This window comes from Lepidochelys kempii, chromosome 1 (assembly GCF_965140265.1).
Source record: "Lepidochelys kempii isolate rLepKem1 chromosome 1, rLepKem1.hap2, whole genome shotgun sequence".
In the NCBI taxonomy this organism is placed as follows: domain Eukaryota; kingdom Metazoa; phylum Chordata; order Testudines; family Cheloniidae; genus Lepidochelys; species Lepidochelys kempii.
This window is the reverse complement of record NC_133256.1, coordinates 96,195,672-96,210,249: the sequence shown is the minus strand read 5'-3', so window position 1 is coordinate 96,210,249 and position 14,578 is coordinate 96,195,672. Positions and strand designations below refer to the sequence as shown.

The 14,578-nt window shown below is 40.1% G+C and overlaps 1 protein-coding gene across 3 annotated transcripts in view; it reads left to right on the top strand.

Annotated features, from left to right (window-relative positions):
- The window catches only part of UGGT2 (UDP-glucose glycoprotein glucosyltransferase 2), a 301,272-nt gene that overhangs the window by 118,145 nt on the left and 168,549 nt on the right, over positions 1-14,578 (top strand). For all 3 annotated transcript variants that reach the window (XM_073348024.1, XM_073348019.1, XM_073348032.1), the window contains exons 13-15: positions 968-1,087; positions 5,679-5,764; positions 11,736-11,871. In XM_073348024.1, the coding sequence (XP_073204125.1) occupies positions 968-1,087; positions 5,679-5,764; positions 11,736-11,871 (342 nt within the window). The remainder of the gene's footprint in view (positions 1-967; positions 1,088-5,678; positions 5,765-11,735; positions 11,872-14,578) is intronic.

Genomic DNA, 14,578 nt, shown 5'->3' with positions numbered 1-14,578 from the left:
CAGAATTATAATTGTATCTTTCTTCTGATTATGTAAAGATAATCTTAATTAAGGATCTCTTTTTTAACTTTTCCTTGTTCCTGTTAAATCAATGTTTCACTACATACCTTAATTCAAAAACCCTAAGGGTCTGATTTTAAAGAAAAAAAAAACAAAAAACCTAAAAGTATTATTGCTTCTTAGCATTTTCAGGACATTTGATATGCCACCTGCATTTAATGTTTGAGTTATGTGCCATCATATTTTACCACAGTTAATAAAATTCTGAGTTTTTTAAACAAGTACCACTTATCTATGTTTATATTACTTCAATAGCATACTCAGTACTGTCTGGATCCAGCAGAGCAGTTAATCACAAGTAGTTTTTAATTGAAGTGAAAAAAGTTTTAAGCACATGTTTAAACATGGATCTAAATAATAGTAAACAAAACAAGATTTGTACTCTGGTGACAACTTCTGTTTATTCAAATAAACTTCTCTTAGGCCAGGTCTGCACTAGAAGCTTTTGCTCGTATAGTGCAGTCAGTTAGGGATTTACTTTTTGTTGGCATTTATATCTGACAAAATCCCTAGTTTAGCTGCTATTATACTGGCATAAAAGTGCTTTTGCCAGCATAGCACATTTCACTCACCCAACTGGTATAGGTACTTCTTTGGTGGTATAAGCTGCATCTACACTAGCAAAGTTTTGCCACTGTAGCTATACCAGGATAGACTAGGCCTTACAGTTGCACCTATTTAAGGTGTTAAATACAACAACAGATTAGGGTTCCTATTTTTATGTTTTAGAGTCTATTTTCTATTACTCTCTCATTTAGAAAGAAGCTGGTCCTTTTTACTTGCTCCATCAGCTGTTGTGAGAAAATAGTGTGTGTGTTAGTATGGCTTTGGCTATAAATATATGATTCAGTGGTAAATCTTTGTGGCCTTTTTGAATGACTCACTTGTGGTTGTTTTTTTTTTAAAGTGGGTCAATAACATAGAAAAAGATCACATCTACAACAAATGGACCACAAGTTTCCAGGAACTGCTTAAGCAAACCTATCCAGGAGTTATACGGCAGATTAGGCGCAATTTGTATAATTTGGTAAGTTTTTAGTTACTTATGTTAGGTGAATATTCATATGTTGCTGCCTAGTGTATGAACAGAACTATGTCTGAATCTTATGTTTTATGAGGAAATATATAGCATTGCATTTAGTTTTAGGTTTGCTGGAAATTCACATTTTTCATTTAGGACCTTGAAATCTGAGCTAAAATTTTCTAGTCTATTAAATAATATATAAATATCAGACTTGATTTTTCAGAATTGCTAAATTTCTGCAGCTGCCATTAACTGTAGATGGGGTTCTGTGTGTTTGTTTCTACTAAAAATCAGACCTATTTGTTACAAAAGGCATTACATTTCAATAAAAATGTTATCAGAATTACAATTAATTTAAATTGTATAAGGTACAATAAAGACTGCTTAATAATGCAGACATTTCTTTAATTTGTATGTATAAAAAAATCACATAACTTTTCACTATAAATGTCACATTGCCCATTGTAGTTTGTCATGTAACAAAATAATAAAAATAAGCAAATATATTGGCATTGCCCAGTGCTACTTACTCAATTAAATACTTTTCAGTGTGCAAGAGTTGAGGGGTGGAGTTAAAGTTGACACAGTAAGCTTAATTCTGGATTTCCTGGGCGCAGTCATCATGTTAGTTGTGTGTGGGGATGCGTGTTCAAATACCACTGACATCAGAGGGAGTTGTGCATTCGCAACTCATGGGTTCCTCAGGTCAGTTAATCTTTGTGAGCTTAAAACTCAGACTTTCTATTCCGAAAATAGGATTTGGTTTTTTTAATCAAACACTGTTATATTAGGGAATACTTTAATCTCCTGTCTCTCTTTTTTGATTCCCATCTTGGCTCTTTCCGTGAATATTAGGTGCTAAGCTTCAGTATATGTATCAGGTTACTGCTTGTATTGTACAGTACCATGCTGATTTACAGCGTCAGGCCACCATGAAATCTTTCACAGAGATAAAGGTCAGAGCAGGAACAACCATTATCACTAAAGTTCAAAGGTATACATACTAACACCACCTGCTTTTAGAGAAGAACAGGAATTTATGCCCCATTTGAAACCCATTTTAGAACACAACCCTAATTATGGTGTTGCTACCAGGTGCCATCAGAATATTATGGGCAGATGGTGTACTACTGACATTGGTGGGATGCTGGTACAAATTAGACTGCATTGCTGAGTTAAGGCAGTGGCAGGGCTGGTGCAACCACTAGGCGAACTAGGCGGTCGCCTAGGGTGCCAAGTGGTTGGGAGCGGAGGTAAGCTGGGGCAGGGGGGTGCGGGAGGGCCGCCTGCAGCAAGTAACGGGGGAGGGGGGCGGGGCGGCGCACAGGGGAACTGCACCCCGCCCCAGCTCACCTCTGCTCCGCCTCCTCCCCTGAGCACCGCCCCGCTCTGCTTCTCTCCCTCCCAGGCTTGCACGCCAAACAGCTGATTGGCACTGCAAGCCTGGGAGGCGGGAGAAGTGTCGGCGTGCTCGGGGAGGAGGCGGAGGTGAGGTGGGGCGGGGAGCTGCTGCATGCGGCTCCCCGAGCCAAGGGGAGGGGGCAGTGGCGGGGAGCTGCTGGGGGGGGGGCGGTGCGGGGCGTAAGGTGGAAGTTTTGCCTAGGGCACAAAACCTCCTTGCACTGGCCCTGGGCAGTGGGAGGTATGACAGTGGCAGGCTAATCTAGGCTTTACGGCAGAGGTGGGCAAACTACAGCCCACATCCGTCCCATGGGACCCTCTTGCCCGGCCCCTGAGCTCCTGGCCTTGGAGGCTCGCTCCTGGCCCCACCCCAGCAGCCTCAGCGCCGCGCTGTGCCTCCTGCACCACCTCTGGATGGCCAGGCAGCGCAGTTGCAGAGCCACAGCCTGACCCGGTGCTCTGGGGGACGTGGCTGTAGCGCTGCTAGCCACTGGTGCGCCAGGCAGCGTGGTTAGGGAGCAGGGAGGTTGGATAGAGGGCAGGGGCGTTGGGGGTGGTGGTCGGGGGCAGGGGTGTGGATAGGGGTCGGGGCGGTCAGAGGTCAGAGAACAGGGGGGTTGGATGGGGCAGAGGTCGGGGGGGGCAGTCAGGAAGGAGAGGGGGGTTGGATGAGGTGGCGGGGGGCAGTCAGGGGCAGGGGTTCCGGGGGCGGTCAGGGGACAGGGAGAAGGGGTGGTTGGATGGGGCAGTGGTCCCAGGGGGCAAGTCAGGAATGAGAGGGGGGGTTGGATGGGGCGGCAGGAGGCAATCAGGGGTGGAGGGCCCGGGAGTGGTCAGGAGACAGGGAGCAGGGGGTGGTGGATGGGGTAGGAGTCCTGGGGTGGCCATCAGGGGGCAAGAAGCAGGGGGGGTCAGATAGGAGGCGCGGGGCCGGGCCACGCCTGGCTGTCTGGGGGGAGACAGCCTCCCCTAACTGGGCCTCCATACAATTTTGGAAACCCGATGTGGCCGTGAGGCCAAAAAGTTTGCCCACCCCTACTATATGGACACACTCAGTGGGAGCTAGAAGGAATGTAGTTTCAGCACACAGGAATTTAGGAAGATCAGCTGATTCCACTTACTGAAAAAACAGTTCATTTGAAATTCCATGATTTGTGAGATGAAATTTTCACACTCTAAAATCCTTTTGTGTTCTCTGAGATGGAAGGAAGAGTAAACTGGGGTTAGAGTGCAGCATTGCTGCAGTCGAGCAGAAGGAGTCTGAACTCAAAGGAGGAATGCAGTTGTGTATAGTGGAGAAGGTGGAGGGAAGCCTGAGTTGCTTCCGTTGTGGTGAAATGAGCACAACTAACTACTGAGTGGGAGTGCCCATGTGTGGAAAATTCTGTTTTATATATTATATTGCATATACAAATCACATTACTTTACTTTGCAAACTTTATATACTTTTAAAGCATTTAAAAGTTAGGAAATCCCAATTAAGGTTGCCCATGCACTCTCCCTGCTCTTAGATCTTGTGTCTAGTGCCCTGTGGCTGCGGGGAGAAACAACTGCAGGGAAAGTCCTGCTCAGTCCATGCACCCCTGTGTTGGAGCATGCTCATTACAAACAGAATCTCTGGAGAATTTAGTCTCTAAATTCTAATAATTCTCTACTGAGTAGGTGCAAACTGAGACTTTCAGAGGCTCAAAACTTGACCTCATTTGGGTGGATTTTCATGAAGATTGCAAAAACTACATCCCTGACACAAAACTACAATCCTTAATAATATCCCCTTATTAAATTTCAAGACTCTGCTAAAAAACATGAAGGCACTAGAGCTTTTCAGTGAAATGGCTGTAAAAAAAATTTTAACATGTGAAAAATAATGTATTCTTCCCTGACCTAATTCTGAGAAACAGCTAAACTGTTTTGAGGCTTCGTGAGGCAGATACCTGGCATAGAAAATGTCAGACCAAGTCTGACAAAGTTATAGACAACTGAAAACATGGTCTTACAATGGAAGGAGACAGGCAGCCATAAGTATAGGTGTTACTGCGTGCATCATCTATAATTTTTAGCATGTGATCTTGTAATGACAATGCATATGCACAAGGGGATAGACTTTGACTTTGGCATTCCATGATTGTTTCCTTTCTTAACCAAGTAGTCTTAAAGCAAAGTTATTCCTGTGAAATATTAATACATAAAATATTGAAGATAATGTTAACTGGTTTTAACTAAATATTTAAGAAGCAGCAGCTCAGAATAAAACGCCTAACAGTATATAATATAAAAATGTGTATGTTTATAATAATAAAAGTGTGTGCGCTCTATATGTGTGTCTATATATAATAGAAAGTGTGTGTGTGTGTGTACGCATGTGCTCACATAATTAAATATTGGTCCTGGAACATACGACTCTATGTTGTAGAAACTTTACAATATAAGAAAAGGCATCACTGTCTTTTAATCAAAGAATAGGGTTTGGGTTTTTTCTGTACATTTGTATAAAATGTTGTTATAGGTAGTGTATGTTAAATAGGAGGCAAATTACAATGAACACTAAACTGGATTGCATTGTAGGGCTGAATACCTAAGGTCTCAGTTCTGCAATCTGATCCACACAGACACAAGACCCCCCCATGCGGATTAGTTGCAGTTTCAGATTGCAAGTGAGAGATGATTTTGCATTCCAAGCTAGAATAAACAAATCAACAACAGCAACAACAAAAACTGAAAACAAAAATGAAGCAGGGAGAAAGGTGGAGGTTTTTTTTTCCAAAATAAAAAATATTTCTAATTTTTGCAGACAAAGTTAGGTGGCATAGATTGTTTAGGCTTTATATATCTATTTAGCCATTGGTGGTCTCATTTTTCAAGGTATATTGAGGAAGTGACAGTAAATTTAGAACAACATATGAGTTTATGAAAAAGATATAGCTCTCAAACTTTCAAAAAGAGAATGGTGAGTGTACATCTGTGGTGAAATTTAGTTGGTGGTTATCTCAAAATTTTCAGCTTTTAGTACAAATACATAAACTCTGAAGTTGTTTTCATATGTACTCCTAATATTTTCTTGTGATGAATTTCTGAGATGACAATAGAGAACTGTATATAGGGCTGCACAATTCCTTCTGGAATCTCTGTACTACATTGTATTTTAAGTCTGAAAGGAACTAAAGGGATTATATAATGTCTTTTCTCCTATTAGGTACTATTTATTGATCCTGTCCAGGAACATGCAGCTGATTTTGTTAAACAAGCAGAATTATTCTATCATCACAATATACCACTTAGGTAATGTAAAATTGCAATGTTAATTGTCAATAACTGATTTTTGATGAATACTATTTCTCTCTCTTCATTTCCCAGTCTGAAAGAGAAAGATGTGAAGTCAAACTGAGTTGTCCCACATGGCTGTGTAAAGCACTACCACTAGGCTTACTAGTTGGCCTAATTGTGTTTAACATACTGTAGCGCTTAGGTTTCATGAGAAAATATTTTTCCAAGGGTGGTAGGTTGCAGTTACCCTATAACAACATGTGGAGAATGGCCGGATAACACTTTCCTGGATATTAGCATGAGAAATAATCCCATTGGATGTCCATGTGAGACTGTATTTAAAGCAAAACATTAAAAAATCATGGACACAGTTGGTGTACAATGAGATAGGGAGTGTTGATGAATTCAGTTCTTTGGATAGAGGTTTTGCTTTACGTAATTTTATTGGTGCACTGTGAATAAATAAATAGAGCCTATATTTTAAATGGAGCTTTTAAATCAAGTACTTCAAGCACCCGTTGTTTCCTAGGAACATTTTTGTTGTTGATTTTTAAATAAATTTCCTTTAAGATTTTAATATTCCTGTTTTTTCCCTCCATTTTCTTTGATTTTTCTTTTATGGAATTTTAGAGAAGTAATGGCTTGAAGTGGTGGTGCATACCATCTGAAAATGTGTTGCATGAGTGGACATTTTCACTGTTTGTTTTTCCAGAGGGTTCCGGGGGAAATGATTGTAAAATGTTCTCAGGAATTTTGCCTCAGTCCATTGTGAGAATGCATTTTAGACTGTATTTTGCCTCTCCTGTTGCAGCCTGTATGTATGACTCTGTGGTACAGGTAGTCCTCGAAGTTTACATCTGACTTGGGTGTGAGGACTGTCGGAGTAGTCTATTTTAATTTGTTTGTCCTCCAGATATTGTTTCATTAACAGTATCCACTAGTTTCCATGTTATGGAATTGTCAGTGTTATGGCTTCCTTTGTGGTACTTGACTTTCATTGTGAGGTCAAAGAGGATAGTAATTCCTAATAATTTAGTAATCAGTGTAAATTGTGGCAACATCCCCTAAACCCTTTTCAGAAACAAGTGGACCCCCAGCCAAAAAAACAACACCTGAATTGCTAGTATTATCTCTCTCTCAGAAATATGGGATACTCTCTGTGACTGGGGTGTATACCTATAAGACTACTTATATAACCAGTCTCTCTTCAGGAAAAACTGCCTGAATTCTTCTCAGCTCAGTAACTTAACAGGAAGCACTAGAAATAAAACTGCTTCTTCCTTTATCCTGCTGACACAGATTCAGATAGAATTTTTCTCTACAGCTTGGCCTCACAGCATAATCCTAGAGGCCCTGTAACGTAGATCTGGTCTAATGTGCTGCATGGTTCACAGGGTTTTAATCAAATGGCTGTTCCTCAAGCTTTTCTGCACCTCGTGGTGGTGTCTAAAATCTCAAAGCAAGGTGTGCCTAAAAGCAAGTAACCCAGTAAACTGATCGTGTGATTTTTCTCTCAGAACAGCTAATAGCACCTTTATTTGATGGTCTGGTCATCTCCAAATCCTATTTCATGAGGTTTTTAAGATCTGCATTTTTTTCTTGGAGATGAGAATGGATAAACTCCTCCACATTACTTTTTCCAAAAATCATACTGGAAGTTGCCTGTGATAAAGATTGATCATTACAAATGTATGTGACTAGCATGGATAAATGATCGACTCTGTCCTATCACATCCCACCTTCCAAATTGATTACCTTGGGCTTGCTCATGTTTTGGTAGCCAACTCTGGTTTGGGCTATCACAGCCTCAAACCAGAAGGTCTGGTGGAAAGAGTGGGAGAAGCTGTTGACTGTAGCACCAGGTACTCCCCTGTGTGCTAATTATTATTTGTATCTTTTTGGAAAACCTATTATGTATATTTTTCATATAGTGTTAAGTTTTTTAGATAAATTTAGTTCTGCTGCATCATTATGGGATAGTAAAAATCTCATTTTAATTCCTCCAAGGAAATGAATTTGAATCAGCCAAACAGTCTATTCATTGGTTGTGGCAATATTCTATTAAAGATGTTGAACCAATCTGTAATGCTGAAGATAGAAAGTATCACAAGGGGCCTGATACTTCATTATGTTACATGCGTGTACACTGGTATAACTCCATTGATTTCAGTGATGTTACTAAATCATACAGATAAAGCTTTTTAATATCAGATGCGTTAACACTGGTGTAAAACTGGAAAAACACAGTTTAGAATCAGGCCCAGGATCTGTAAATTACTCCTAAGTGTATAGAAAGTAGACTGAACATTGGAAAATGTATTTATATGACTATTTACTGTTATGAAAAGGAGGCTGTGTCTTTAGTGATTAGAGCCTGGACATGGGAGTCTGAAGTTTTGGGTTCTTTCCCTGGCTCTGACCCTTATTCCTGTATGAGCTTTGCCAGGTCACGTAATCACTTCATAAAAAGAAAAGGAGTACTTGTGGCACCTTAGAGACTAACCAATTTATTTGAGCATAAGCTTTCGTGACTATAGCTCACTTCATCGGATGCATACTGTGGAAAATACAGAAGATGTTTGTTTTTATTCACACAAATCATGAAAAAATGGATGTTTATCACTACAAAAGGTTTTCTCTCCCCCCACCCCACTCTCCTGCTGGTAATAGCTTATGTAAAGTGATCACTCTCCTTACAATGTGTATGATAATCAAGGTGGGCCATTTCCAGCACAAATCCAGGTTTCCCCCCCCACCCCACCCCCAAACAAACCCACTCTCCTGTTGGTAATAGCTTATCTAAAGTGATCACTCCCCTTACAATGTGTATGATAATCAAGGTGGGCCATTTGCAGCACAAATCCAGGGTTTAACAAGAACGTCTGGGGGGGGGTGGGGGTTAGGAAAACAAGGGGAAATAGGTTACCTTGCATAATGACTTAGCCACTCCCAGTCTCTATTCAAGCCTAAGTTAATTGTATCCAATTTGCAAATGAATTCCAATTCAGCAGTCTCTCGCTGGAGTCTGGATTTGAAGTTTTTCTGTTGTAATATCCCAACTTTCATGTCTGTAATCGCGTCACCAGAGAGATTGAAGTGTTCTCCGACTGGTTTATGAATGTTATAATTCTTGATATCTGATTTGTGTCCATTTATTCTTTTACGTAGAGACTGTCCAGTTTGCCCAATGTACAGGGCAGAGGGGCATTGCTGGCATATATCACATTGGTAGATGTGCAGGTGAACAAGCCTCTGATAGTGTGGCTGATGTTATTAGGCCCTGTGATGGTGTCCCCTGAATAGATATGTGGGCACAGTTAGCAACGGGCTTTGTTGCAAGGATAGGTTCCTGGGTTAGTGGTTCTGTTGTGTGGTATGTGGTTGCTGGTGAGTTATATATTGCACAAACTGGGTTTTATAATAAACACAAGTTTATTAACTACAAAAGGCAGACTTTAGGTGATAATAAGGGATAGCAAACAGAACAGAGCAGATTACAAGCAAATAAAACAAAACATGCATACTAAATTTAAGATCTTAAAGAAACTGGTTTTAAGAAGTAATTTCTCACCCTAAATGTTGCTTTTGGGCAGGATGCAGAAATTCTTGAAGGTTAGCTACCCTGCTTACAGCTTAAATCTTCAAACACCATATTCACAGACCAGATCCCTTTTCCAGCCTGGGCTCAACTCCCTCCCACCCCACCCCGGTCTTTGTTTCTCAGATCTTTCCAGCTGTCATCCTGGGTGGGGATGCAGTGAAGAGTGAACCTAGATCAGTTTACTCCCCAGCCTTAAACAAAATTTACATAAGGTGGGAACCTTTTGTTTCCCAGTCTTGACCTCCCCCTTCTTTTAGTGGAAAATCACTAGACATCCAAAATGGTATTTAGTATCAGGTGACATGACCACCTGACCGTGTAGTGTCAAAGCAACATCCCAGCTACTCAGGAAGGAGAGAGACGAGTATCTTCAAAGTCTTATTGTTTCTTCCTAATGGCCCATCAAGGCTGATGGCCTGCTGTCTTGTGGGTGTTTCCCAAGTACACACATAATTGTAATTGTTACATAGTCAATATTCCTAACTTTAGATACAGAAATGATACATGCATACAAATTGGATAATCACATTCAGTAAATCATAACCTTTCCAATGATATCTCACAAGACCCATCTTGCATAAAGCGTATCTTAGTTATGCCATATTCATATCATAACACTATTTCTATGAAGAATATGGAGTGTAACATGACAGAGGTATATTTTTTATTGGGCCGACATCTATTGGTGACATTGACAAGCTTTCTCTTTCACCAACAGAAATTAGTCCAATAAAAGATTACCCTACTCACCTTGTGTCATAAATATAAAGGGAAGGATAAACCCCCTTTAAAGTCCCTCCTGGCCAGAGGAAAAACCCTTTCACCTATAAAGGGTTAAGAAGCTAGGATAACCTCGCTGGCACCTGACCAAAATGACCAATGAGGAGACAAGATACTTTCAAAAGCTGGAGGGGAGGGAGAAACAAAGGCGCTCTCTCTTTCTGTCTGTGTGATGCTTTTGCCGGGGACAGAACAGGAATGGAGTCTTAGAATTTAGTAAGTAATCTAGCTAGATATGCGTTAGATTGTTTGTTTAAATGGCTGAGAAAATAAGCTGTACTGAATGGAATGGATATTCCTGTTTTTGTGTCTTTTTGTAACTTAAGGTTTTGCCTAGAGGGATTCTCTATGGTTTGAATCTAATTACCCTGTAAGGTATTTACCATCCTGATTTTACAGAGGTGATTCTTTTTTCTTCTATTAAAATTCTTCTTTTAAGAAACTGAATGCTTTTTCATTGTTCTTAAGATCCAAGGGTTTGGGTCTGTGGTCACCTATGCAAATTGGTGAGGATTTTTATCAAACCTTCCCCAGGAAACGGGGGGTAACGTTTGGGAGGATTTTTTTGGGGGAAAGACGTTTTCAAACGGACTGTTTCCTAATAATATAATACCGCTTAGACATTTGGTGGTGGCAGCGAAAGTCCAAGGGCAAAAGGTAAAATAGTTTGTACCTTGGGGAAGTTTTAACCTAAGCTGGTAAAAGTAAGCTTAGGAGGTTTTCATGCAGGTCCCCACATCTGTACCCTAGAGTTCAGAGTGGGGAAGGAACCTCGACACCTTGTCTCTCTAAATCTTAAAGTTTAAGATCACGGACCAGATTCAGAGATGATGTAAATACTAGTGTTACATATCAGTGTACATGGGTATAACTTACATACTGAGACTGTTGGGAAGAGCATGGCTGTAGCAAGAAAAGCAACCAACAAGACAATGAAAGAGAAATTACACTCTCCTTCTGTTTGCCATTCCTTGCCATTCCACTGTAGTGGAGCATAGGTTACGTCCGCTTACAGACTTATTTATGTGTAACTTAAACTTCAGTTTGTCACTTTTAAATTTGGCCCCAAGCATGCAATGCCATTTTGAGAAGAAAATCTTTAAAAAATTCAGTGTATGTCTGTAAACTTTTGTGGTTGACTTAAATCAGGAGCCCAACCATATGTTTTTTATCTGTCCAATTGAACTGGTGCCATAATGAATCAACAGTGCAGTATACTTTTATACCTAGTTCCGTAAATTACGTGGAGAGCACATGGAGAATATGTTAAGCAATAATGTACATTACAAATAATCTGGAGAACACAACATATATGGAACAATAATTTTGTAAAGCCACAGCATGTCATTTTTAGCCCACTCTCTCTAAACATTGGAGGCAACAGTACACCTAAAGGTTGGAGGAAACAGTACAAACCGTCCTAATTTATCCAAGTATGTTTTATATACTATTGACTATTGCAGATATTAATTTGTACGATATTGGTAGAAAATCCTCACGTTGTTTGTATCTGATCGTGAGAAATTGTAATATCTTCAGTCTGTTTTCAATAAGGTTTAAAAAGCAAGATAATAAATATTTACATAGGGTTTTTTTCCCCTACAGAATTGGATTTGTTTTCATCTTAAATACTAATGAAGAAATTGACGGGAATGAGGATGCTGGAGTAGCTCTTTTGAGAGCTTTCAACTACATTGCAGAAGAATCTGATACTTCTCAAGCTTTTATCTCCATGATAAATGTTAGTGCCTGTAAATAGATAAAAATAATACATAATACTTTTTAAAACTATTTGCTTTCCTATAAATTCCCCACCTTTAGTTGGAAACAAAATTGTTCTAAAAGTGGATGTTAGGTTGCTGCAGAATGTCTTACTGAAGACATTTTCCTGCTCCTCAAACAAATTCATTCTGGTAATATTGTCTATCTATAAATTTTCTTCAAGGATTAAAAGAAGGTAAACATACCTTTCAATAGTCAGTATTTTCATGTGGAATCATAGTTTTGAGCTCTTTATATGGCCTTTTCATGCCTGCCTTCTTGTCTGTGTTCCAGCACACATTGGAGTAATGGTATTCCAAAATGGTTTAGGTCATGCCTTATGATTTAGAGGACTTCTGTGGTAGTTCAATGGTATAGAAAATGGGGCAGACTGGGTAAGACATTTTCATTATACAAGTGTTTGCCTAGTCTGGTTGACTCTATTCATGTCTCTGGAAGAACATGGAAATCTTCCAGGCTCAGAGTTTGAGAGAGATTCTGACTCCTCGACTAGAGTGGGTGGCTTAAGAAGGGAACATTTAAGGACTTAGAAGGGATGAATGGATTGACTTGAAGTACAGGATCTCTGTGATGACTCCTGACAAAAAAAAATTTGAACTAAAGAATAGGGTGCAAACAGATTTTTAAAAATTCTGTAACCATATATAATGTATTTTTTTTCTTCTTACTGTCCTGTATCATTTCTTCTTTAGGAGTAGAGGCACAGAAACTTAAGGTGATGGACACATTAAAAATTTCTTAGATAGGTAGATAGATAAGTAGAAAGAAAGAAACCAGAGAGGAGAAACTGGAAGACCACTGTAAAAGAGAAATAGAAGTCCATAAAGGTTAGGGAGGGTATGGAGTGTATGCAAGGTTAGTCATTGCAAGACTCTTCCATTACCTGATCACAAAATATCCAGAGTTTATGAAGAGCATAGTGAAAACTGAGAAATTCTTCTTTCTGTTTTGTTCCATAATATGAAAAGAAGGGAATGCTAGATAGAATTAAAGAGTAGTAAAAGTAGAACCAATAAAAGGAAATGTTACCTTATGCTTCATATAAACTTGAGGTGTTGACAGCCACAGGAGGTCATAGAGATAAACAGCTAGCGGCCAATTGCGGAGTTTCTCTAGGAGTGTGGCCTGAGAGGAGACTGTTGATTTTGTGTTCTGGAGGTACAGTTTTGAGTTTTGAGTGATGGTTCCAGGTGTGTGATTTGATTCAGTGCTTGCTGATTTCCCTTAAAGAAGCAGTGCTGAACTAGTTTTTAGCTAGGTTTAAAGGCTAGTCAGTAGTGAACAGTCGAGCAGCTAACAGCGGTTGCTCTGGAAGTTAGTTCGTGGTAGTTTGGGGGAGGTATCTTCCTCCTCCTTTTTCTCCTAGGCATAGGGGTTACTTAGGCAACACTAGAAGTAACCCAGGGAGGAGAGGAGACAAAGAAAATGGTTGGGTACAGAAGCTGTAGGATGTTCATTGTCTGTATCTGATGGAATCTACTCATGCATGAAATTTCGCCCGGTAGAGCTCATGGCAGAGAAGATCCAAGAGTAAGAGATACAGCTGGAGACGATGATGGAATTCAGGTGGGAATTTGAAAGTATAATGGAGGAGAGAATTGAGGAGGTGATAAAAATAACTCAAGAGTTGTAGACATCTGATGAACAGAAACCTGGAGAGCAGGCTGCCAAAAGAGGAGTGTGATCCATGGAAAAAAGCAGAGGAAGAGAACCACTAGTGAAGATGAAACAAAATTGAGTAACAGGTTTTCTTAATTGGGGAATGAGGAGGAGAAACAGACAGATGATTAGGTGATGAGGAAGAAAAGAATGGAAGCCAGTCCCTGCAGAAGAGAAGAGACAGTTGAGACACCAAGGAACTAGAGCCCAAGTTAAAATGAGGATGATGTACAGGGGACTGTGAGAGAGGACATAAAATAGATCTATACCAATACCAGGAAGAGACAGATCTGTGTGGTTGGGGACTCCATGCTAAGAAGAATTGACAGGCCTATCATCAGACCAGATCCAAAGAACAAAAGAGTATGTTGTATTCCAGGAGCAAGCATATATGATATGGATGTGAGTTTAAAAAGGATCCTGATGGGAATGGGGAAAAATCCACTGACTGTCCTGCATGTCAGGACAAATGACACGGCTAGATTCCCATTGGAATGGATGAAGAATGACTACACTAGCTGAGTAAGACACTTAAAGGAAGCGGAAGCTTGGGTGATCTTCAGTGGAATACTAGAGAGAAGAAGGGCAAAGGTGTGACAAGATAATGAAGATCAACCCATGGCTCAAGAATTGATGCCATGAGGAAGCTTTTGGGAAGATTGACCATTGGGAGACCTTACAGAAAGAAGATGCTTCTGGACTGGTGGACTCCACTTGAATATCTGGGGTATTAACCTTCTAGCATCAAGTCTTGCACAGTTGATAAGAAGTAGATGAGGGGAGAAGGTTGGGAGAGACTTGTGAAATCTCCATGCCTGTCTTCAGTACATAGGAGTAGGAAAATCAGCTAAATGGAGATATAATAAGGGATAAAAAACCACTGTAAGATAAGAGATAGGAAGGTGAAAGAAATTACAAATATTGATTGGAGTAGTAGTCAGGTAGGTGTTACAGTGAGTAAAAGGATAAACCTAATCCAACTAAAAAACTAGGTATGGTCTCAGGGA